General features: G+C 41.7%; 3 protein-coding genes across 6 annotated transcripts in view; 1 reads left to right on the top strand and 2 right to left on the bottom strand.

The window, feature by feature from the left end:
• Positions 1-27,073, top strand: part of LOC110489166 (growth/differentiation factor 9) — a 111,387-nt gene that overhangs the window by 53,942 nt on the left and 30,372 nt on the right. The gene's annotated exons all lie outside the window — the stretch shown is intronic.
• On the bottom strand, positions 596-7,583 carry LOC110489167 (cyclin-G1). Of its 2 annotated transcripts, XM_021561779.3 has the most exons (7): positions 7,408-7,583; positions 4,778-5,041; positions 4,236-4,489; positions 3,616-3,694; positions 3,132-3,242; positions 2,830-2,925; positions 596-2,124 (listed from the first exon to the last, which is right to left on the bottom strand). In XM_021561779.3, exons 2-6 carry the CDS (start codon positions 5,039-5,041, stop codon positions 2,854-2,856), a joined length of 780 nt encoding a protein of 259 aa, XP_021417454.2. In that variant the 5' UTR covers positions 7,408-7,583; the 3' UTR covers positions 596-2,124; positions 2,830-2,853. The 2 variants fall into 2 exon arrangements, with proteins under 2 accessions (XP_021417454.2, XP_021417453.2); XM_021561778.3 differs by lacking the exon at positions 2,830-2,925.
• The window catches only part of LOC110487785 (septin-8-A), a 35,974-nt gene continuing 17,240 nt past the window's right edge, over positions 8,340-27,073 (bottom strand). The window contains exons 9-10 of one of the 3 annotated variants that reach the window (XM_036943376.2): positions 26,564-26,745; positions 8,340-13,697 (exon numbers count right to left, since the gene is read on the bottom strand). In XM_036943376.2, the coding sequence (XP_036799271.1) occupies positions 13,643-13,697; positions 26,564-26,745 (237 nt within the window). In that variant the 3' untranslated portion in view covers positions 8,340-13,642. Of the gene's footprint in view, positions 13,698-23,371; positions 23,468-26,559; positions 26,746-27,073 lie in introns of those variants that run through there. The other 2 variants (XM_036943377.2, XM_090198813.1) reach the window with 2 other exon arrangements.

The raw sequence follows: 27,073 nt of genomic DNA, 5'->3' as shown, positions 1-27,073 counted from the left end.
GTTACTTTACGTTAAATTATTTTACCTTGGCCTACCAGTGTAATAGGAGTTGTAGGACTTATAGTATATCCGTCAGACTAATGAAATGACCTCAACAGCATTTTCAGCAGTTAAAACGTAACAAAAACACTTAAATGCAAACTATTAGTATAGCTTTAAAACACTAATTTGTTCACAAGCATGACAGCTGTACCTTCAGTTTATAGTTGGTGCAGCTTGTTCACCAATTGGCATTTCTCAAACATTCAAAGCATGTGAATGCATCCAACTGATAAGTTTCAATTTCACAACTTGTAATTACCACCTTCCCTCTTGGTTATGAATGCAGCAAAGGAAGAGCAGTTGCTTTGGGCAAATGGACAATGTGTTCTGAAACAATTAGAATAGTCAGTCCTTTGAAACTGAACTATAAGCCGTAATAATATACAACCCTACATCCTGCCTTTTCTCTGAGCCTGTGTTTTTATTCAGCCAAACCTTTGTCATAGCAGACTTCAAAGCCATAATTCAGTTAACTAGCTGTCGGTATGGAAATCGTTGAAACGTGGTCTTTATGGACGTGTGGTTTCAAAACATTGAAGACAGTGCAACCACACAGCTTTTCAATATGGTTTTATTGAAAGGTCCAAACACATGGGTTAAACAGATTTAGTTACAACTGTTTTTTTTTTTAGGCAAAGTTTTCAAATTCCAGAACATCAACTTTATTTCAAATTCTTAACAAAATACTAAGCTCAAATTGTGGTTGGCTATGGCCTCAGCACATCAAATACTTTAGTAAATGCAGATCAAACTTAATTCATTTCCTATATCAACTGTGCTTATCTAAGTGACTTAGTGCATTTTTAGCATAATACAATAAATTCATTGTGAGTGGTTGTTCTCTAAAAGGCTACGTTTTTTGCCACAAATCAAGATAATTCAACATCACATTTTGTAATAGTGATCGTGTTAATCTGTAACCATTGTTAGTTATATCGATGTCACAGTAGATAATGGGGGGGGCGTCATCCACAGACCGTTTCAGCTCCAAGAGCATGCTATCCTGCAAGCGAAAACCAATACATGTGCAGGATCGTTGCTGGGGAAACCGCAACAAAAACACCCTCACAAGTACAACAACAAAAACGTTTCAAAATAAAATATTTTTCATCACCTTGGGTAGAGGAGTGTGCATTTTTAGGCCAGTTGGTCAACCTAGGGTGGAAGTTAAGGGTTTTGGGTCCGATTTCTTGGTTCCATTGTTTTTGCATTTTCACAAAACCCTTCTCCCTCCTCTTCCACATAGTGGACTGAGGACCTAGGTGGTTCTATACTTCATTGCTTAAAAACCAGCAACCACGATAGAATACTATGCAGAGTATTCATGTTGGTACTGATTCAGATAAGAACATACTGTATACACGCGTGCAAGCATTTCAACCAGGAAGGATTTAAACCTTCGCTAGGTGGCAGCGGATAAACCCACTCTTGACCGGGCATTACTCCCTTGGCGTGCCTTCTCAATGGCACCCTATTCCCTATAAGGAGCGATCCAACCTTATCAAAAGTAGTGCACTATCTAGGGAATAGGGTGCCGTTTCAGATGCAGCCTTAGTCAATGAAGCAGATGTAGGCTAATAAATAGTGAGCTTATTCAAAAAGAACAGGAAAAAACAGGAGAAAAAAGAAAAAGGTAACAGGTTTTTCCCCTTAAAGAACTACATCATCCATAATGCAGTTCTGTAAGGGAAATGGGTTAGTGGAGGTGGGTGACCATGTAGCAAAAGTAGAGTACAGGAAGTTGTTTTTTTGGGGGGGGTTTTTTTGTGCCATTTTTCCATGAAACTGAAAAACAAAACATGTTTTTAGGGGAGAAGAGGTGGTAGCCTACTTCTCCTTTTGCATCGGTGTACTCCTACTTTTGTATCGGTGGTCACCCAGCCCCAGGGTTCAGTAGGCGGACTCGGGGATTGTGGGCATATGGGCGATCTTGTAGTAGCTGTGTTTCAACGTGCGTTGCGTTCTGCCAGAGAGTATCCAACGAAGCCTCTGGCTGTTGGGCCTGGAGACCCTGGTGGTTGAATACTCAATGAGACACTTCATAACCAACTCTGTCACGATAACCAGGTCTCCTTCTCGGACCTGAGGAAACAAGAAAAATAATTACACAGCACATCAGAGTATTCATTTATTTAAAAACCTGCCAATCAGAGTGTTAGTGCCTGCTGCTGGTCTGTTTGCGCATTTATTCTCTCCATCATTCAAAACATCACAGGGTTCCCAATGCCAAAGAGCAAACTCAACGTCTCCCCAGAGTCTTGATTAATCATCGACTTGACTAAATTTTCCATGATCCCGCAACATTAGGCAATCCGTTGGGCAACAGGCCGTTGGGGCTCCACCTCAGTGGCTAAACCCTCCACCTCACAGCTAACAGTGGCTAAACCCTCCACCTCACAGCTAACAGTGGCTAAACCCTCCACCTCACAGCTAACAGTGGCTAAACCCTCCACCTCACAGCTAACAGTGGCTAAACCCTCCACCTCACAGCTAACAGTGGCTAAACCCTCCACCTCACAGCTAACAGTGGCTAAACCCTCCACCTCACAGCTAACAGTGGCTAAACCCTCCACCTCACAGCTAACAGTGGCTAATCACTCCACCTCACAGCTAACAGTGGCTTGTGTCTCAAACGGACCCTTACTTCCTGTAGTGCACTACTTTTGACCAGACCCCATAGGTTGCCATTTGAGACACAGCCCCAGTGTAAACACCTTCCATTGCTGGGTTGTGTTCATTAGGCACCAAACGGGGAAACAAAAACACTCAAAAACAGGGAGAAACTACCTTGGGACTTGTCCAATAAGAAACTCATTTTCTTTGAGCGTGTCTTTTCTCTCGTTTTCCGTTGCAAAACATTTCAAACGTTTTCCGTTGTATGCCCTAATGAACAAGACCCCGATTAGTGTTCTGGTTACAACAGACATGTTTGGGGAGTGATATGACACTGGGTGGTAGCCCGAGTCCCAGATCTGTTTGTACTCTCTTGCCAACTCCTATGCCCAATGTTTGGTGTGATGACATAGGAACAAGACAGTACAAACAGCTGAGACCAGGCTATCTGGCTAGACAAGACAGTAAACGCTCACAGTGAGTTGCTGCTGGAGAGACTTGAAGGCGTTGAGCAGCTTGTCTACGTGCTCATGGTCATGCTGCTCCTGAAGCTCCAGGGCCAACAAGGACAGGGCAAGCAGAGAGGGCTGTGGAGAGGGGGGTAGAGTGAGAGGGGGGAGGGGTAGAGCGAGGGGAGAGGGGAGAGTAGAGCGAGAGGGGAGAGTAGAGCGAGAAGGAAAGAGGGGTAGAGAGAGAAGGAGAGACATTAGGTTGGCATGAAAGCTACACATTAAAAGGGATATTTGTATACATCAACATTTTACAGGTTTGAAACTATTGAGTTCGTTTTTCCACCCACACTCAAAACACATCAACCCCCACCCCTTTCCCAAGTGCCCTGCCCAAAATAGACCTAGATCCAATGTCACAACATGAACTAGCTACATACACATAGTATTGAGAGACTCTAAATGAGACCAAAATAGATTTGTTTTGATACACAGAACTACAGTATCTTACCTTGACTTTGGAGAAAGTGAAAGAGCAATGGCAGGCTTTCAGCTGGGCTTCTAGTCTCTCAATGTTCAGGATCTCCTTGCTATGGAGAGAAAATGTTTTAATAATGTTTTGTTCAAGATGTTTTATAAAGCATAAGACCTAAAGAAATGTCCATATGTATGAAACTGAGTTTAAGATAAAAACATCAACGTTATTCAAATCCCCATTATCCAGACTACTTTTAAAGAGCACAAGCCATCAGAGGCCCAATCAGCTGCTTCGTGGAACGGCTTCATAATGAACAAATCATGCAAAAGGGACTTTATCTATTAACCTAGTGCACAAGATGACTGAATAAACAGTCGGTCTTCCATGAAATCCAGAGGGCCGCACTAAAATGTGGTGATTAACAAACTGGACAGTCAGGAAACTAAGAATATAGGTCATTATCATTTAGTCAGTCGATTTGAGTCGTTTTAAAGTATACCGAGTTTGTTCCTTTGGTTCTTTTCTCAAGCCACCTGTCGGATTGGACACACCTGTTATGGACCCCCCCCCCATGCAGGATCCGGCCCGCGTGCCGCATGTTTGACACCCCTGGTACATACACGGTATACCGGCCAAGCCTACAGTCAACGTACCAGCCATCTTCAAGCGTGTCCTGGATACAGCTGTAAAACAGCCTGAGGAAGTGGAGGGCCGTGGGGGCTTTGACCTTCCAGTAGAGCTTCTCCAGAATGATCTTCTCCATCCTCATCATGTCAGACACAGTGAATCGGTTCTGGCTGATCCGGATCAGCTCGTTGGCCATGGGGACATTCTTCCCCTCCTCCGAGGTCTTCACAGCAATGTAGAAACAGGAGAGGCCCACGCATGACAGATGCTTCGGCTGGATCTGGGAATGGGAGAAGAATGTTATTTACCAAATGGTTGAAGTTAATGGTCACACTGATCGATATTGAATATAATTTAATCGATTTTGGGGTTAAATATTTTTTTACAGTGAAGCGATGTAGAACATTCTGATATTACTTAATGTACCTAATTGAGTGATTTTACAGTCCTTGCACATCTAATAACAGTCATTTGTTTCCCTGTCTGTATTGCTCACGCTAAAACCAAATGAACTAAAGACAAATTTTAATAGATTCTAATCAAACCCCGTCTGATGTCGAGGTCTTACCTTCATGACAGCGAGGAAGCGGTCCAGCAGGTTGACGGCCAGGGAGAAGGTCTCTGCACTGAAGCCAAAGAACCTGGTCAGAGACAGGAGGTCCTTCACCTCGTACTCCCTGAGCCGGGCGGTCATCCTCAGGCCGTTGTCATGGGCCGTCTCAATGATCCTCAGCCCGCTCAGCTTGGGCTGGTACCTGAACTCCTGGTCAGTCAGAGCCTTCAACTGCACGGCAAAGGGCAGAGCCCCTGGTCCAGTCACTGTGGGAAGCATCTATTGAGAGGGAGAGAATGTATTAATAATGTATTGCATTATTAATTCATGGAAATTGATTATATAATGTTTAAAATTAACTTCATGAGTACTGTTGATGAAAGGGGGACAGAATGTATGGTAATCAATTCTCTTGAATTAAGATATTACACCAATGGAATGGTGACTCATTTTTTTATTTTACCTTTATTTAACCAGGCAAGTCAGTTAAGAACAAATTCTTATTTTCAATGACGCTCTAGGAACAGTCTGTTCAGGGGCAGAGAGACAGATTTGTACCTTGTCGGCTCAGGGGTTTGAACTTGCAACCTTCCGGTTACTAGTCCAACGCTCTAACTAACCACTAGGCTACCCTGCCGCCCCAAGAGGAATGGTATTGAGTGTAACATTTGATATCAACTTGATGATTATGCATTTATTTGAGATGAATTTAAAACCCGTTTGGGGATGTTCTGGCAGTATGCATCACAATGATACTGGTACTTTGGAAACATGTTACATAATATTTAGGAGATGTTATTGTCCAAGACTGCTACTCTTTCCTAGTAGAGACAATGTTCCTTGATCCATTAATCTAGATCAGGAATATTCAACGGGGATTTGCCAAAATATAATTTTTTAAAGTGGGAAATAAAAAATATATAAATATATTTAGCTAGAAACAAACGTTTCATTACACCTACAGTTAGCCAAATATATTGTTCTATTAACTTTATTTCACAACTCCTAATATTGATCAAATGACACTCATTGGAGTATCTAGCTTAGAAAAGGTTTGGCATGGCCCCTCAAATCCTCAAAAAGTTCCAACAGCTGTATCAATGACAAGATCTTGACTGACTGCATCACTGCTTGGTATGGCAATAGGTACCGCCCTCGATCGCATGGCGCTACGGGGGGCGGGGCGGCTCTCTGCAAATTGATCAAGTCTGACACCAACAGGCTCCTGAACAGCGTCTATCACCATGCCATAAAACTGCTAAATAGCTAACTAAATGGCGACACTGGCTATTTTTGCACTGTCTCCATGAACACTCACAGGGCCATACGCACACTGATACTACAACACATACAAACGCGCAATAATTTGCTATAAACTAATGTCGAGCCAGTATCCCTGCACAATGCAAATATGGCACCGGAACGGACCCTGTTTCTAGTATGCTTACTTAATCGTGTTCTTCTCATTTTTATATCTCGTGCGTTTTTGGTTTATTTTTAGTAATAAATGTGTTATTGATTACTGCATTGTTGGGGTTAGAGGTCACAAGGCATTTCACTGTACTTGTGCACGTGACATTAAAACGGGAAAAACACCAGCGACTACCGGTGCGGAAACCGCTGTCTCCTGCTAAACTTTCTGGGCTTGGACATTCATTTTTTTGCCAACACATGCTTAACCGTTGTTTGACCAGCTAAACAGCTTGCTCTTATCGAAAATATGTTACATTTTGAGCTAATACGCTGTTAGAGAGTTTACACTTCATCTTCCAATTATATAAAAGTGGAGGTCAAAATCATTTCAAACTAAAATGTTGATTACTTCACCTTGCCATGACAACTCACCTGATAATACTTATTGGGGAGGGGGGGGGGTCACTGGTTTACCTGGGAAAGGGTCCCTGGGCAAGATAAGATTGAAGCCCCCGGATCTAGCTAACGTTAGATTATTATATAGTCATTATTCACTACTGGTCCCTGTCACCACGATCTCTTGTCATTTAACTGGATTGAACTGGTCGGAATCCTACTATAGGGGTCGCAATTTAATACTGCATGGGGGCATGTCTGGACATGTCAAAAAGTTCACATACACCCACCCAAAAAGGTTATAATGATATCTGTGTGTAAACCATTATCACTACAGTTCAAAAATGGACAATAAACCAGTATTATTTAAAATATAAAAACTACTAGTTTCTAATTAGTGCGAAATGTGAAGGCCCCATACGCCAGTACGTCATTACATAGGCAACGAGGTCTGCGTGATGTGTCACGACATGTTCCCTGCTCCTAGAGACCAATGGAGAATACGAAACACCGTCACTTAAACGAGGCTAACACTACAACGTAAACGGTTCTCCTCCCAAATAATACTTTTCTACATTGATGTTAGTGTTATATTTTCATGTAAAAATAAATATTATTCACACAACAGGCGGGTTTAAGAGTTGAAAGCACAGCAAGTAAACAGCAGGCCATGGCAAAAAACAAACACCGGTAGGCCGTCGAGGTTACAAAATAACTAAACGAACATGTAGGATATCGTTGAAACAATATGGCTAGACAACGAGATGGTTTAACACTGTACTTAGAAGTTGGACACCAAAGAAGTAGGTATAATGGTGAAAAGGCAGGGCTCTTACCTTGTCTTTGATATGATGAGGAGCGTTGGTTGTTGCAGTGGACAGTAACACAAGCAGATTAAATATATAGTTTCAGGAAAAGAAAGGTTAAGATGACAGTATGTACTTTCAATCAGAAAGCTGTAAGCAAACGTAACTTTTCCTCCTATACACACCCCTTACCCTTGGCGTAAGGCAAAAGGAAAGGGGTTTTCAGCCTTTTAGTACTAGTCCAGACCATGCCCAAAAATAGCAAGGTCTAATTGGCCAATGTTGAAACGACACTCCCTACTTCTCAGGTTTCATTCGATACAAACCCATCAATCAGCAAGAAAGTCACGCCCTTCCCAGTACTGGGTGGGGTTATGTTATCATGGTGAGATTCCTCCTTTAGAGAAAGAACGACCCCGGCACCATGGAATGCAGAGTTCCAATCGAACGCACTGTTCAATCTCCAGGATCTTTATTGTGCCATATTGTGGACACGATGAACAGTTTTGAACAGTTGCAGACAGTTTTTGGTTGACCAATGTAAACGGCATCTCCAGAATAATTAGGCATATACATGTACTGTGTCAAACTACTGTTATAAATTGAGTTTCCATAAATCCAATGCATTTAAATGATTGATGAACCATTACGCATATATGTCCAAACAACCATTTTCAGATTGGCTTTAATCTATAACATTTTCACAATGAATGTATAACCAACAATTCAAAACTAAGTCTATTTGGTAACTGGAAACCAGTAGCTCTGTGTCTGGACCAATCAGTCATTGGTCTGGACTCTGGAACATTCTAGAAAGCCAGGGGCTCCAGGGAGAGTGTGCAGTGGCTCGCTCTGACACCCTATTAGCCTGTATGGACACGAGAAGAGGTAAAACAAAACAAAAAAGTTCATAGCTGTCAGAATGTATTAATTAACATTGAATAAAAGAGAGGAGAAGACCATTTTTCAAAGTATTTTTTATTCATAACGAGCAAAAACGAATCTATACAAGATAGGGTATAATCAATAACTTTTATAAGATAACATATTTTAAGGTATTATAGATAAACTCTTGGACACTTCAGGATAATATTAATATTTTTCAGTAGTTTTAGTGTCTCGTATTGTTCTCAATTTCAGACAAATTCAACAATCCACCTTAATGACTCATCTATAGCCATCAAATGATACATTCCCAACTGTTAACACCACCCCACAAATCACATTATTATTTAAAAGTAGGCATACTAATCCATAGATCATATGGGGGGGGGGGGGGGGGGGGGATCCACAAAGTCAGTATGTTAAATCAAGTTCTTATTCCTTATAAATAGACAACCCTAATAACTTCATACAGGTTGCAGCACCCTTAATGAAACTCATACATTACAATTTCACAGTGTAATAAGACAAGTTACTAGTCAAAGGCAATAAATAGAACCAGGGGCGCAACTTTGGTTTTAGAAGTGGGGGGGGACATAATTATAATTTTTGTTATCCAGTCGGATATACACTCCAAACAGCCGACCCGACCGCTCAGAGGCGTCCGCATGGTCCTAAAGCATACCGTTGCCTCATTTTGTAATGTCCCCCCCTGTCCCAAGAGAAAGTTGCAACCCTAATTAGAACAGTAACCTGGGGGGGGGGGGGGGGGGCTGACCTAGACAACAGCAAGGAAAGCACATTCGTTAATTAAATTAATTTATAACCTCTGGGGGCTTTTAATCTGAATATTGTTATATTATAGCCTGGGTGCCAGTCTGCTTCTGCTCTCTTGCCAACTGCTTTCTAGAATAGAAAAAGACTGGCACCCAGGCTAGTTGTCTAATGCTTATTTAAATCCATCTGTAAAATGCCATGCAGAGAAGCATGCTGTAGAGCAGGGCATTCAACGAGGTCCAGCGCCTGCGGGTTTTCTGTTCTACCTAATAATTAATTGCACACACCTGGTGGCCCAGGTCTAAATCAGTCCCTGATTAAAGGGGGAACAATAATGATCACGTTTACATGCACACCAATATCCCGTTATTATTCAGGATACTCAAGTATTCTGTTTTTGAGTTGACGCATATAAACATCATATCTCATTTATAATAACCCGAAAAAGCTTGTAACCCGGTTCTGATAAACCTGGATAAGATGCATGGGATATGATCAGTGGCGACCCGTCATTCAAGGCAGGTGGCGCTTTGAGCCCTAAATTTATTTGGGTTGCCTGTTTTGCATGTTTTTTTTGAATTAATACCGGTCACATATCAGTTTGCAAACAATGTAAACAACATTTATTTTTATTTTTATAATTGAGTCAATAAAGCCACATAAGCCTCTTTTTTGCTTTGTTGAGTAAGGCAGCTCCAAAATGCAGGTGTGTCAGCCTAGCTCAGTGCTTTCTGTGGTGGTGGGGCAGCCAGCGGAAAATACAGAGTGTAGGGGTGGGTAATGTTCTCTAGTTGCGCCGTGATTGGCTCAGTGTTCTGTCACTCATGGGGACACTATGTTACCGCCAAATCTAAGGGTAGAGCTTGAAAATTCAAGCCCCTTGGGTGCTGCCATAGACTTACATAAGAAGTGCCCTTCCAAGAAGGCTCGAGGTCATTGGCCACAAATAAAATGACGTCAAATCACGTTATATTTACAGTAGCTTTGATTGGACTTCAAAATCTTAGCTGGCAGTCATCATCATGAATCAAGTCGACAATCTAGTGGTAAATCCTTTTTAATCCTTGTCATATGAAGAGAAATAATGAAGATAAAACGTATCAGTGCTCATCGACCATTGGACATAAACATCTACCTTCTTGCCCTTTGTGCTGTTGTCTATGCCCAATTATGTTTGTACCATGTTTTGTGCTGCTACCATGTTGTGTTGCTACCATACTGTGTGGTCATGTGTTGCTGCCTTGCTATGTTGTTGTCTTAGGTCTCTCTTTATGTAGTGTTGTGTTGTCTCTCTTGTCGTGATGTGTGTTTTTTGTTCCATATTTATATATATTTTTTAAAATCCCAGCCCCTGTTCCGCAGGAGGCCTTTTGCCTTTTGGTAGGCTGTCATTGTAAATAATCATTTGTTTTTAACTGACTTGCCTAGTTAAATAAAGGTTAAATAAAAAATAATCCAAAATGTCATAAAATTAAAAATTACACAACAAGTTGGAAATTACAAATTCAACAATGAGTGGTTTGGAAGGAATCAGTGGCTAACTGCAAGCACAGCACAGCAATCACTAGCCTGCTATTCAGTGGAGTGGGTGTGTGGTCCAAAGTCTGGGTTTAAGGATCTCTTGTTCAAGTTAAAAATGATAAACATTCAACACTGGCCATCCTGTCTGGGAACTCTGAAAAAACGAACTTGGACTGGGAAAATATGTTTTGAACGGTCATCCAACTCCGAAGTGTACGTGTGAACTTTGGCCTCTTTCTAGAGCTACGACCTAAAGATCACTAACGTCATCATGATTCAACCTTGTTTTTTTCACAGTTGTCTTGAAAGCGCCATTAGTCCAGAGAATGACACTTTTTTTATACCCCTTTTTCTCCCCCATTTTCGTGGTATCCAATTGTTTAGTAGCTACTATCTTGTCTCATCGCTACAACTCCCATATGGGCTCGGGAGAGACGAAGGTTGAAAGTCATGCGTCCTCCGATACACAACCCAACCAAGCCGCACTGCTTCTTAACACAGCACGCATCCAACCCGGAAGCCAGCCGCACCAATGTGTCGGAGGAAACACGGTGTACCTGGCAACCTTGGTTAGTGTGCACTGCGCCCGGCCCGCCACAGGAGTCGCTGGTACGCGATGAGACAAGGACATCCCTACCGGCCAAACCCTCCCTAACCCGGACGACGCTGGGCCAATTGTGCGTCGCCCCACGGACCTCCCGGTTGCGGCCGGTTACGACAGAGCCTGGGCGCAAACCCAGAGTCTCTGGTGGAAGATCTGGCGCTGCAGTACCACTTAACCACTGCGCCACCTGGGAGGAGAATGACAAAATTTGCCCACGAAGGACTACCGCACCACCTTCTTGTTCAAGTGGGCACAACACAACATGGTGAGTCCAGAAATGTATTGTACACTGCTGCATAAATTATGTAATATGCCAGGGAGATAGGATTACTTTCTTAGCTACAGTATACATAAGTGTATGTTGTGTAAGTAAACTTTTAGTAGCCCATGTGCCTCACCCTAATTATTTGGTCTGTTTACCCTTATTAATTTTGCCTACTGTTCTGACTTGGTGGTGCACATGTAGCCTATAACCTGTTTAAGAGAAATGTAGTCATTGAATATTTTAAGAGTTTTCATTGTCTGTTTATGGGACATTTTATTTGTTCTACGGTTCTGACTTGGTGTACAGGGAGAACGGCCCATGTTCTGAATTCTGTCACTGTACATTTCAAAAGTGCTGAACAAGTAGTTATATTGACTAGACAGTCCTAGCTCGCTCATCAATCTCGTAATCCAAATTATGGATTGCCTCTTATCCGCTTGTCGTCCCCTTATGCCATAGTTTGTACATCTCAATTGCGACCCAGTTCAGTAGAAACCACATTTGTCTAAGCAAGTCAGCCATATCAGCTATGTTTCATTTTAAAAGGCAGTAAATGAGGCTGACTTAACTGTATCGCTGCCAGACAAGGCTCCACTGATAGCCAGGTGTAGCAGTGATAAAGTGTTGGGACTCTGCTGTTGGCACAGCTTTATGTAGGCCCTAACAGTTTGTGGGCACCGTTTGTCACCGTTATAATGCAATGAATGTATTGTTTAGTGTTGTGTTTGTGTGGCGTAGTGGCTCGACTAGCTTGCCCCACAAAGATTTCACACGCCATTCGATATGACGACGTTAGACGGGATACTGTGGCATGATAACATCTCATCCCGTTCACTGTTGTTTTTTTGCGGTCTACGCAGGCTCAGTTTCGCCTATCATGAGTATTGTGTGATGTTTTCATCTTGACTGTCAAACAAATCACTTAAAAAAGGTAGGCTACCTGCCCAGTAATTCAATAGTAACTGAGCTGTAATTCATTTACTACTGGCTACTTTCACCCCTAATTTAGAAACATTTCTGCTTATAATTTCCTACATTTGGTAGACCATTAATTTGTCAACTATAGTTTGATTCATGCAAACTATAAACTTCTCTCATAATTTATTGCCCCAGAAAACTAAATAAAGTAGTGACATCACCAGAATAATATTTTACATCGATAGAAAGATTAGGCTACGAATGCATTCAAATTAACACCTGCAAAGTTGTTTCTCGTTTAGGGACCGGGGAGAAAACGCAATAATTCCAAAACAGTGGAAAGCTTGGTCTTGTGAAAAATGTCCAAAACATGTAATCAGTTTGAAGGGTTTTAAGGAAATGAAAACCTGAGAAAACGATGAAACAAGTTTCTGTTAAGACTTCAGTTCGACTTGGGTGCATGTTTGATGCGGTTGAAATACTGTCTGCTTGAATAACAGTGTCAAAGATAATGCATCACACAAAGATAATCAAAGATAATGCTTCACATGTGCATTTGCATTTTCTCAAGAAATGCTGAAAAAAATGAATTATTTTTCTCCACTCATGTTTCCCAGCCAAAATTAACATTTGTTGTATAATTTCACTGCAAGAAATTCATAATTCTGCAAGAGTTAATATTATATTACACTACATGAGGTTATAATCTTTACACTCAGTGTCTATATTTCAGTTACTAATCCATTTACGCCATATAATTAAATGAGGAATATTCAGTTTATTCATGGATGCAGGGATACAAAGTTGAGTTTGACAGCTTTAGAGCATCAGCTTTTATTTTTATGAACCAAGTTTGCATCCAAAGTGGAACCCTATTCCCTATATAGTGCACTACTTTATAGCCCTATAGATAGCCTGTATACTTTCTAAGTATTAGAGAACGTGTTTAATATTATGTTGAGCTTGGCCTGTACTGTATTGAAGACTCCAGGACCAGGTATTGGTAGGAACATCACTTGAAGAGTTCAGGAATTATGAGCACATCACAGCAAGGGGTCCGTCCTAAATGCCACTCTATTCCCTATGTAGTGCACTACTTTTGACCAGGGGCTTAGATCAAAAGTAGTGCACTACATAGGGAATAGGGTGCCATTTGGGACCTACAGGGATTTTTTTTTTTTACAAAAATGAAGCTTTGAATCACGCTGTAAAAAAATAGTAAGCTCAATAGATTGTTAATAGTCAAATCGGGGAAGATTAGAACAGCCATCCTTTCGGCGTGGTAGAAAGTCAGTCTTCTAATTTAAATTCCTTCCTGATGTTAGGGAGCACGCAGACGGAAGACTAAAGAAGCTATGAAAAGAAAAGAAAAAAAGCTCAGGTCATTGATTTGAACAGGAGACAAGGAGGCAGGCTAGCCTACAAGAGTATACATACTGCATGCCCAGGAAAGTCATGAACATAAAACTACTTATCTGTAAACCTCTACTCACTGGGCATTGAGTACTGTACATTTATGGACATGAAGATGAAGATTATGTGAATAAAGGAGTCTATAAGTAAGTTATATTTTGATGACCAGTATTTTACACATGCCAATACCTAGATGAACTGTTTATTACATACGTTAACCCTTGACTGAAACAGGTTAAAACTATGACAATACTCTCTATTCATTGATTCATTGCCTAGGAACAATAAAACAATCTCCCCAATGTAAACTCAGATAACCCAGGCTTACTGGAGAAATAAAAAAAAACTAGCCTGGTCACAGATCTGTTTGTGCTCTTGTCAAGCCATACATGCTGGAGTAGGCATGATAGCACAAACACACTAGCACTCAGGCTAAAATAAAACATTCAGAGCAAAGTCATGGTTGGAGGATATGCAGGGTTGGGAAACAACATTCATGACCCACAAACACCACAGTCAACCAGGTCTTGGGTATTTTAAGATGCCCTACTTTAAAGCCTGTTGCTATAGGATATGGTTGCATCATTTCATGCAATGCAGTTGCCTGGTTACCCAAACTCCTTGCTCTGGCCAAATGCTAAGCCATACCCACAGACATTAGATTCTTCTCCGCAATGAGTCTGGATCTGACGATTTCTAGAAAGAAAATCAATTCTAGGCCGTCTGATTGGTCCCAGAGACCGATGTGTTGGGCCAGGGCCAGAACACACGTGGGTAAAACGTTGTTTTGAAAATGTGTCATTGGCTTTGATACATTGATTGGTTATCAATGATCCAATCTTCGATGACTACGTTTTGTACAACACCCCTCATTTTGACATTGCCACAAAGGACTTAAATGATGTCAGTCTCTGACTGAAGTACGTAGCGAACGATAGAGCAGCAGAATAATTCAGTTTGAGTTGTCAGCCAAGTGATACAGAGGACAGAGAAGTAGAGCACAGGTAAGTGATACAGAGGACAGAGAAGTAGAGCACAGGTAAGTGATACAGAGGACAGAGAAGTAAAGCACAGGTAAGAGATCAGTGTGGCTGGTAAAAACTCATGAATTGTATCTATACATTCATTATAGGCTGCAAATACACAGCATTGATAAAACCATGATTCGCCTTCCGAAGTCCCAGAACAATGCATTCACGTCCCAAGTGAATTCCCTTTAACTTCTTGATTGGAATGAAAAGGCATACAGAGGTCTTCTCCTTCCCTTTAACAGTAACATTCAGAGATGTAACACTAGCAGTCAGAGGCATGTCCTTCAGCTCTGGAAACCATATCTCCTCTCAACTTTTTACCTTTACATATTGAATTCAATTGTATAGAATGGTCGCTTTCACCCTTATTGCATTGTATTAAAAAAAGAAACGTCCTCTCACTGTCAACTGAGTTTATTTTCAGCAAACTTAACACGGGTAAATATTTGTATGAACATGACAAGATTCAACAACTGAGACATAAACTGAACAAGTTCCACAGACATGTGACTAACAGAAATGGAATAATGTGTCCCTGAACAAAGGGAGGGTCAAAATCAAAAGTAACAGTCAGTATCTGGTGTGGCCACCAGCTGCATTAAGTACTGCAGTGCTTCTCCTCCTCATGGACTGCACCCGATTTGCCAGTTCTTGCTGTGAGATGTTACCCCACTCTTCCACCAAGGCACCTGCAAGTTCCCGGACATTTCTGGGGAGAATGGCCCTAGCCCTCACCCTCTGATCCAACAGGTCCCAGACGTGCTCAATGGGATTGAGATCCGGGCTCTTCGCTGGCCATGGCAGAACAATGACTTTCCTGTCTTGCCGGAAATCACGCACAGAACAAGCAGTATGGCAGGTGGCATTGTCATGCTGGAGCGTCATGTCAGGATGAGCCTGCAGGAAGGGTACCATATCAGGGAAGAGGATGTCTTCCCTGTAATGCACAGTGTTGAGATTGCCTGCAATGACAACAAGCTCAGTCCGATGATGCTATGACACACCGCCCCAGACCATGACGGACCCTCCACCTCCAAATCGCTCCCGCTCCAGAGTACAGGCCTTGGTGTAACGGTCACTCCTTCGATGATAAATGCGAATCCGACCATCACCCCTGGTGAGACAAAACCACGACTCGTCAGTGAAGAGCACTTTTTGCCAGTCCTGTCTTGTCCAGCGATGGTGGGTTTGTGCCCATAGGCAACGTTGTTGCCGGTGATGTCTGGTGAGGACCTGCGTTACAACAGGCCTACAAGCCCTCAGTCCAGCCTCTCTCAGCCTATTGCGGACAGTCTGAGCACTGATGGAGGGAATGTGCATTCCTGGTGTAACTCGGGCAGTTGTTGTTGCCATCCTGTACCTGTCCCGCAGGTGTGATGGACGGACATTGCAATTTATTGCCCTGTCCACATATGCAGTCCTCATGCCTCCTTGCAGCATGCCTAAGGCACGTTCACGCAGATGAGCAGGAACCCTGGGCAATCTTTCTTTTGGTGTTTTTCAGAGTCAGTATGGGAAACAGTGTTTAAACCCTTTACAATGAAGATCTGTGAAGCTATTTGGATTTTTACGAATCATCTTTGAAAGACAGGGTCCTGAAAAAGGGACGTTTCTTTTTTTGCTGAGTTTAGTTGCCATGGTGCCCTATTAGCAGCCTAAGCACAGAGCTCCTGTAAATGTGTACATATTTAGTTGTTTTGTAGGTGTTTTTAATTGTTGATTTTTTAAATCATCTCTTTTGTTTTTGATAACATTGAGTTTTTATAGCTGTGTCACGCCCTGACCTTAGAGAGCCTTTTTATTTCTCTATTTGGTTAGGTCGGTTTGGGTGTGATTTGGGTGGGCATTCTAGTTTTTCTATTTCTTTGTTGGCCGGGTTTAGATCCCAATCAGAGGCAGCTGTCTATCGTTGTCTCTGATTGGGGATCATACTTAGGCAGCCTTTTTCCCACCTTTAGTTTGTGGGATATTGACTATGTTTGTGTGTAGTTGTGGGCTGTACTGCCTGTAGCTTTACGTTCATAATTTGTTTTGTTTTTTCTGTGTCATTTAAATAAAAGTAAAACGTATGCCTACCCACGCTGCACCTTGATCCGATCATTTCAACAGACGTGACAAACTGGTGTTTTTGAGCCATGGCTTTGCGGATTGACTGACAGGTTAACATTTTTTGTCTTGGCTAGCTAGCTAAATGGCTAATGTTTTTTATTTGAATTATGCATCTGGACGCAGTACAAGCTTTTTTCTTTGGCTGCTAATTCCTGATCAACTAAGAATATAATTTGAGGAGTGGTGTGAGAGGAATAACAGAGAGGAATACAGCAGTGCGGAGGGCTTCTAGTGAGGACGACTGGCTACTTATTCTTGAACTTTGTGTGGTGAGCTTTCTGGCGCCCAGAGCTGCTGAGGCATCAGTGTTACACAGAGTGGAAGAGGAGAAATTCAGCAGTGGCTGTAAGACTCCGGCTGGTTCCCAGACTTTCCCACTACAAGATCATCAGCAGACTCCATCACCATCCTCTACCATCCTCTGACCAGTTCTCTCTGCTCAAACCCTGAACTGACCTTCTCTCTGAACTGACCCTGTCTCTGAACTGACCTTGTCTCTGAACTGACCTTGTCTCTGAACTGACCCTGTCTCTGAACTGACCCTGTCTCTGAACTGACCCTGTCTCTGAACTGACCCTGTCTCTGAACTGACCTTGTCTCTGAACTGACCCTGTCTCTGAACTGACCCTGTCTCTGAACTGACCCTGTCTCTGAACTGACCCTGTCTCTGAACTGACCTTCTCTATTTTCAGAGGATACAGCTTTCAGAGACTCTTTATTGGTTAACGTGTTATGTTACATTGCTTGCTTGTTTTTCTGCACTTGCAGTGCTTTGAGATTCTATGAAAAGCGCTATAGAAATATAATACATTATTATTATTATTATTATAATAGATAATACTTGACTTCTACCTCACTACAGCATCATAACATACTGGAATCTACCTAGCAACAGCATCATAACATACTGTACTCTACCTAGCTACAGCATAACATACTGTACTCGACCTAGCTACAGCATAACATACTGGACTCTACCTAGGAACAGCATCATAACATACTGGAATCTACCTAGCTACAGCATAACATACTAGATTATACCTAGCTACAGTATAACATACTGGAATCTACCAAGATACAGCATCATAACATACTGGAATCTACCTAGCAACAGTATCATAACATACTGGAATCTACCTAGCTACAGCATAACATACTGGACTCTACCTCGCTACAGCATCATAATATACTGGAATCTACCTAGCTACAGCATCATAACATACTGGAATCTACCTAGCTACAGCATAACATACTGGACTCTACCTAGCTACAGCATCATAACATACTGGACTCTACCTAGCTACAGCATAACATACTGGACTCTACCTAGCTACAGCATCATAACATACTGGACTCTACCTAGCTACAGTATAACATACTGGATTCTACCTAGCTACAGTATAACATACAGGATTCTACCTAGCTACAGCATCATAACATACTGGACTCTACCTAGCTACAGCATAATAACATACTGGACTCTACCTAGCTACAGCATAACATACTAGATTATACCTAGCTACAGTATAACATACTGGAATCTACCAAGCTACAGCATCATAACATACTGGAATCTACCTAGCTACAGCATCATAACATACTGGAATCTTCCTAGCTACAGCATAACATACTGGACTCTACCTAGCTACAGCATAACATACTGGACTCTACATAGCTACAGCATAACATACTGGACTCTACCTAGCTACAGCATAACATACTGCACTCTACCTAGCTACAGCATAACATACTGGACTCTACCTAGCTACAGCATAACATACTGGACTCTACCTAGCTACAGCATAACATACTGTACTCTACCTAGCTACAGCATAACATACTGTACTCGACCTAGCTACAGCATAACATACTGGACTCTACCTAGGAACAGCATCATAACATACTGGAATCTACCTAGCTACAGTATAACATACTGGAATCTACCAAGCTACAGCATCATAACATACTGGAATCTACCTAGCAACAGTATCATAACATACTGGAATCTACCTAGCTACAGCATAACATACTGGACTCTACCTCGCTACAGCATCATAATATACTGGAATCTACCTAGCTACAGCATCATAACATACTGGAATCTACCTAGCTACAGCATAACATACTGGACTCTACCTAGCTACAGCATAACATACTGGACTCTACCTAGCTACAGCATAACATACTGTACTCTACCTAGCTACAGCATAACATACTGTACTCGACCTAGCTACAGCATAACATACTGGACTCTACCTAGGAACAGCATCATAACATACTGGAATCTACCTAGCTACAGTATAACATACTGGACTCTACCTCGCTACAGCATCATAATATACTGGAATCTACCTAGCTACAGCATCATAACATACTGGAATCTACCTAGCTACAGCATAACATACTGGACTCTACCTAGCTACAGCATCATAACATACTGGACTCTACCTAGCTACAGCATAACATACTGGACTCTACCTAGCTACAGCATCATAACATACTGGACTCTACCTATCTACAGTATAACATACTGGATTCTACCTAGCTACAGCATAACATACAGGATTCTACCTAGCTACAGCATCATAACATACTGGACTCTACCTAGCTACAGCATAACATACTGGACTCTACCTAGCTACAGCATAACATACTGGACTCTACATAGCTACAGCATAACATACTGGACTCTACATAGCTACAGCATAACATACTGGACTCTACCTAGCTACAGCATAACATACTGCACTCTACCTAGCTACAGCATAACATACTGGACTCTACCTAGCTACAGCATAACATACTGGACTCTACCTAGCTACAGCATAACATACTGGACTCTACATAGCTACAGCATCATAACATACTGGACTCTACCTAGCTACAGCATAATAACATACTGGAATCTACCTAGCTACAGCATAACATACTAGATTATACCTAGCTACAGTATAACATACTGGAATCTACCAAGCTACAGCATCATAACATACTGGAATCTACCTAGCAACAGTATCATAACATACTGGAATCTACCTAGCTACAGCATAACATACTGGACTCTACCTCGCTACAGCATCATAATATACTGGAATCTACCTAGCTACAGCATCATAACATACTGGAATCTACCTAGCTACAGCATAACATACTGGACTCTACCTAGCTACAGCATAACATACTGGACTCTACCTAGCTACAGCATAACATACTGGACTCTACCTAGCTACAGCATCATAACATACTGGACTCTACCTATCTACAGTATAACATACTGGATTCTACCTAGCTACAGTATAACATACAGGATTCTACCTAGCGACAGCATAACATACTGGACTCTACCTAGCTACAGCATAATAACATACTGGACTCTACCTAGCTACAGCATAACATACTAGATTATACCTAGCTACAGTATAACATACTGGAATCTACCAAGCTACAGCATCATAACATACTGGAATCTACCTAGCTACAGCATCATAACATACTGGAATCTTCCTAGCTACAGCATAACATACTGGACTCTACCTAGCTACAGCATTATAACATACTGGACTCTACCTAGCTACAGCATAACATACTAGATTCTACCTAGCTACAGCATAACATACTGGACTCTACCTAGCTACAGCATCATAACATACTGGACTCTACCTAGCTACAGCATAACATACTAGATTATACCTAGCTACAGTATAACATACTGGAATCTACCAAGCTACAGCATCATAACATACTGGAATCTACCTAGCTACAGCATCATAACATACTGGAATCTACCTAGCTACAGCATAACATACTGGAATCTACCTAGCTACAGCATCATAACATACTGGAATATTCCTAGCTACAGCATAACATACTGGACTCTACCTAGCTACAGCATTATAACATACTGGACTCTACCTAGCTACAGCATAACATACTAGATTCTACCTAGCTACAGCATAACATACTGGACTCTACCTAGCTACAGCATCATAACATATTGGACTCTACCTAGCTACAGCATAACATACTAGATTATACCTAGCTACAGTATAACATACTGGACTCTACCTAGCTACAGCATCATAACATACTGGACTCTACCTAGCTACAGTATAATATACTGGATTCTACCTAGCTACAGTATAACATACTGGATTCTACCTAGCTACAGTATAACATACTGGACTCTACCTAGCTACAGCATAACATACTAGATTATACCTAGCTACAACATAACATACTAGATTCTACCAAGCTACAGCATAACATACTGGATTCTACCTAGCTACTGTATAACAAACTGGACTCTACCAAGCTACAGCATAATATACTGGACTCTACCACGCTACAGCATGATAACAAACTGGACTCTACCTAGCTACAGCATCATAACATACTGGACTCTACCTAGCTACAGTATAACATACTGGATTCTACCTAGCTACAGTATAACATACTGGACTCTACCTAGCTACAGCATCATAACATACTGGACTCTACCTAGCTACAGTATAACATACTGGATTCTACCTAGCTACAGTATAACATACTGGATTCTGCCTAGCTACAGTACAACATACTGGATTCTACCTAGCTACAGCATTATAACATACTGGATTCTACCTAGCTACAGTATCATAACATACTGGACTCTACCTAGCTACCGTATAACATACTGGACACTACCTAGCTACAGTATCATAACATACTGGACTCTACCTAGCTACAGCATAACATACTGGACTCTACCTAGCTACAGCATCATAACATACTTGACTCTACCTAGCTACAGCATAACATACTGGATTCTACCTAGCTACAGTATAACATACGGGACACTACCTAGCTACAGTATCATAACATACTGGACTCTACCTAGCTACAGCATCATTACATACTGGACTCTACCTAGCTACACTATAACAAACTGGACTCTACCTAGCTACAGCATCATAACATACTGGACTCTACCTAGCTACATCATCATAACATACTGGACTCTACCTAGCTACAGTATAACATACTGGATTCTACCTATCTACAGTATAACACACTTGACTCTACCTAGCTACAGCATAACATACTGGAATCTACCTAGCTATAGCATCATAACATACTGGAATCTACCTAGCTACATCATAACATACTGGAATCTACCTAGCTACAGCATAACATACTGGAATCTACCTAGCTACAGCATAACATACTGGAATCTACCTAGCTATAGCATCATAACATACTGGAATCTACCTAGCTACAGCATAACATACTGGAATCTACCTAGCTACAGCATAACATACTGGAATCTACCTAGCTACAGCATCATAACATACTGGACGACTGGGTCCATACTTAATGACTGGGTCTATAGATACAGAACAAAAAGACTTAACGACTGGGTCTATAGATACAGAACAAAAAGACTTAACGACTGGGTCGCATCTCTGGCAACCAAACCGATAGAACGAACGACCAGCAATCAGCTGGATTGGGGAGCAACCTTAAATTTGTGTCAGGACTATATCTCGTGGAAAGATGAAATAGTATGAATGAATTCGTCAAAATACACTTTTTTTTTAATGAAAATATGTAAATCGTTATTTTAATATGTTGGTAGCCCATTGTGTAAAATATATCCTCCAAAAACGGTCTTCTCTGGCCTTATCACTTAATTAATACACACATACAAATTAACACACACACACACACACACACACACACACACACACACACACACACACACACACACACACACACACACACACACACACACACACACACACACACACACACACAGTTCACAGTTCACAGTCAATATTTGACGCAATGATGGGTAGAACTATATTAGCCTGGAAGGCAAGCTCTTGCTGTTTCAGAAGCAGTTTGGAAACCGAGATAGAACTATACATTCTTTCTTCCTAGCAACAGTAAAACAGTCCTAGTCATGTTTCTGCTGGGGATAACACATGCGTTACGTTTTCCTGGTTTTAATGTCTATGTGCGTTTCAGATGGTAGATTCAGATGGACACATTCACACCAGGAACGTAAAACAACGTACACTAAAAGTTTTCATAACTGAGTCCACAGGTTTTGTTTTTCCACGTCTTGTGGAGTCAGCACTGGAGAGAAAGCCTGCGCCCTGAATTACACCCTATTCCCTATATAAGTGCACTACTTTGCACTTATCAAAAGTAGTGCACTTATAGAGGGAATAGTGGGCCATTTGGGATGCACTCTTTGATCTCCAGTGCTGACTCCACAAGACATGTATACTGTAGGGAATAGGGGGCCATTTTGGACACGGTGCGTGAAGTCCACTGTGTAAGGTCATCTTTCTGATCCTTGAATACAGAGCGGCTCACAGCCAACGCATCATCATCACACGCATTTATCTCGCTCGCTCTCTCACATGTAGTGTCAAAGAAGTGTCATTGGGGTCCATTCATACAATTTGAGAATGAAATAGTCCCTGAAGTGAAAAAAAAGTGAAGATAAAATAAGTCCCTTGTTTCCATGGTGATGAAGAGACACATTCCTGGTTGCCTTGGTGTTGTTGTGGTGCCACGAATCAACTGAAATAAAGAAAACATGGCCAAAATATGGTAAAAGGAACATATATATATATATATATATATATATATATAGAAAATCAAAAGAAGAAAATAGTATGCAAAAAAACAAAAATAATTTGAGAATAGTGTGTTAACAATGATCGCAATCATTTCAACATTATGGATGTTTCTGTTTTACAGATCGAACCAAACCGTTTTATGATCTGTCCATCTTCGCACAAAGAAAGAAAACAGGGACCATCTCTCTACGAATAAAATGAACTGGTTATAATGTGAAATGTGGGAACTGTCCAATAGTGGGCACTATAACCTCCACATTAACTTGGTGAATCAGCCAAGTCTATGGTGTCAGCAGAGTCATAGTCAATAGTTATATTTCCTCACACTTTCTCCTCCTCATCAGTGTGCTGCTTAACATTTCCTGTCATGGAGACTCTATGAAGTTAAATGTCCAACAGATCTCTCTTTGGTCTGAGGAGAGAGATCATTATTCCATTACAATAGACAGATTGACATTGGGATTGAAATACAGACGGAAGCTTGTAACCACTGATATTCTTTATGCAAGATGTCTAACTCTGAACTGAATAGGCTACCATCTAAGATGTCTAACTGAACTTAATAGCTACCATCTAAGATGTCTAACTGAACTGAATAGGCTACCATCTAAGATGTCTAACTGAACTGAATAGCTACCATCTAAGATGTCTAACTCTGAACTGAATAGGCTACCATCTAAGATGTCTAACTCTGAACTGAATAGGCTACCATCTAAGATGTCTAACTCTGAACTGAATAGGCTACCATCTAAGATGTCTAACTCTGAACTGAATAGCTACCGTCTAAGATGTCTAACTGAACTGAATAGGCTACCATCTAAGATGTCTAACTCTGAACTGAATAGGCTACCATCTAAGATGTCTAACTCAGAACTGAATAGGCTACCATCTAAGATGTCTAACTCTGAACTGAATAGCTACCGTCTAAGATGTCTAACTGAACTGAATAGGCTACCATCTAAGATGTCTAACTCTGAACTGAATAGGCTACCATCTAAGATGTCTAACTCAGAACTGAATAGGCTACCATCTAAGATGTCTAACTCTGAACTGAATAGCTACCATCTAAGATGTCTAACTGAACTGAATAGGCTACCATCTAAGATGTCTAACTCTGAACTGAATAGGCTACCATCTAAGATGTCTAACTGAACTGAATAGGCTACCATCTAAGATGTCTAACTCAGAACTGAATAGGCTACCATCTAAGATGTCTAACTCTGAACTGAATAGGCTACCATCTAAGATGTCTAACTCAGAACTGAATAGGCTACCATCTAAGATGTCTAACTCTGAACTGAATAGCTACCATCTAAGATGTCTAACTGAACTGAATAGGCTACCATCTAAGATGTCTAACTCTGAACTGAATAGGCTACCATCTAAGATGTCTAACTGAACTGAATAGGCTACCATCTAAGATGTCTAACTCAGAACTGAATAGGCTACCATCTAAGATGTCTAACTGAACTGAATAGCTACCATCTAAGATGTCTAACTCTGAACCGAATAGCTACCGTCTAAGATGTCTAACTCTGAACTGAATAGCTACCGTCTAAGATGTCTAACTGAACTGAATAGGCTACCATCTAAGATGTCTAACTCTGAACTGAATAGCTACCATCTAAGATGTCTAACTCTGAACTGAATAGCTACCATCTAAGATGTCTAACTGAACTGAATAGGCTACCGTCTAAGATGTCTAACTCAGAACTGAATAGCTACCATCTAAGATGTCTAACTCTGAACCATCAAAGCATCACCCACAGACAAGTCTATGTTTCTGGTAGCACCCAAACAGTGAATGACACATACAGTCCACAGCCTCTGTGATAACACTAGCTACATATGACTGGTGTTATCACAGTCTAGTCAGATTTGTGTTATCATACACTGAGGCTATGAGAGAAGACTAGTGTTACCCTATCAATTGATATTGTGTGTAGCTAAACATCAGTGACCCAGCCTAGCGGATATCGAGACTGACAGGTCGCGCTATGCAGAGACTGGTCTGGTGGTGGTCTGGTGGTGGTGGTGTGTAGTGTGTGTGTGTTATTGTGTTTGTATGTGTGTGTGTGTGTGTGTGTGTGTTTGTATGTGTGTGTGTGTGTGTGTGTGTGTGTGTGTGTGTGTGTGTGTGTGTGTGTGTGTGTGTGTGTGTGTGTGTGTGTTGCAGAACCACAAGCATCAGGCAATCAGGCGGTGACAGGGCAAACTGTGACCTCCTCCACTGTCTGGGAAAACAATGTCAGACTCAATCCGTCCCCCGTATCACAGTTTCCAAGCCAAGATGTCTCCTGGCACTGTAATGCTATATAATTAGTCACTTCCTGACTGCAACTGTGCGAGTGACAGTCCCATAGAGACAAGCAGAACACTAGGCCAGAGCTTCAGGGCTGTAGTGTCTGCTACTATAGCGTTTGATCAGTTGAACAGACAGACAAAGGGAGAGACAGAGAGAGAGAGAGAGAGAGAGAGACAGAGAGAGACCGACAGAGAGAGACCGACAGACAGACAGAGAGAGCGACAGAGAGAGAGACAGAGAGAGACAGAAAGAGAGACAGAGAGAGAGACATAGAGACAGAGACAGACAGACAAAGAGAGAGACCGATAGACAGACAAAGAGAGAGAGAGAGAGAGAGAGAGAGAGAGACCGACAGACAGACAGAGAGAGAGACAGAGAGAGAGACATAGAGAGACAGAGAGAGACAGAGAGAGAAAGAGAGAGAGAGAGAAAGAGAGAGAGACAGAGAGAGACCGACAGACAGACAGAGAGAGCGACAGAGAGAGAGACAGAGAGAGAGACAGACAGAGAGAGAGACAGAGAGACAGAGACAGACAGACAAAGAGAGACCGACAGACAGACAGACAGACAGAGAGAGAGACCGACACACAGACAGACAGAGAGACAGAGAGAGACCGACAGACAGAGAGACAGAGAGAGACACAGGGAGAGAGAGAGAGAGAGAGAGAGAGAGAGAGAGAGAGAGACAGACAGACAGACAGACAGACAGACAGACAGACAGAAAATACTTACTTCTTCTTGTCCTTTCTGAATGGTTGTGAGGATCCCTGTAGAGACTGACCCATCAGCGTCTCAGCTGCCACCTTCCTCCTGTTGAAGTCGTTCATATCCTCCTCCAGATCGCTCCTCTTCTCCTCCAGATTCCTCTTCTCCTCCTGATGCATCCTCTTCAGCTGCTCAAACCTCTCATGGAGCTGGATTGGAGGGGTTGGTAACATGGTAACATATAGGCTCTTTGTGCTTTAACGTGTAACAATACAGGCAGAGGAACATCCAGGGAAATGTCCTGGACCGCTGCACTGAACAAACAGTTCAGACTAAAGGAAAAGGGTCCAAACTGTTGCTCCCAAAATGCCCTGTTACGTTATGACTGTAGACACAGTCCCAAAATGCCCTGTTACGTTATGACTGTAGACACAGTCCCAAAATGCCCTGTTACGTTATGACTGTAGACACAGTCCCAAAATGCCCTGTTACGTTATGACTGTAGACACAGTCCCAAAATGCCCTGTTACATTATGA

This window comes from Oncorhynchus mykiss, chromosome 14 (assembly GCF_057628025.1).
Source record: "Oncorhynchus mykiss isolate SJ-2025 chromosome 14, ASM5762802v1, whole genome shotgun sequence".
Lineage (NCBI taxonomy): Eukaryota > Metazoa > Chordata > Actinopteri > Salmoniformes > Salmonidae > Oncorhynchus > Oncorhynchus mykiss.
This window is presented reverse-complemented; position numbering and strand designations above follow the sequence as displayed.

What these genes read in the sequence shown, in the direction of transcription:
- LOC110489167 (XM_021561778.3), bottom strand. Translation starts at nt 5,041, where the DNA reads ATGCTTCCCACAGTGACTGGACCAGGGGCTCTGCCCTTTGCCGTGCAG. An exon ending in GCTTCCTCGCTGTCATGAAG is followed by an intron (nt 4,490 to 4,777) that starts GTAAGACCTCGA and finishes TCCCATTCCCAG; the next exon opens with ATCCAGCCGAAGCATCTGTC. An exon ending in TCACTTTCTCCAAAGTCAAG is followed by an intron (nt 3,243 to 3,615) that starts GTAAGATACTGT and finishes CCCTCTCCACAG; the next exon opens with CCCTCTCTGCTTGCCCTGTC.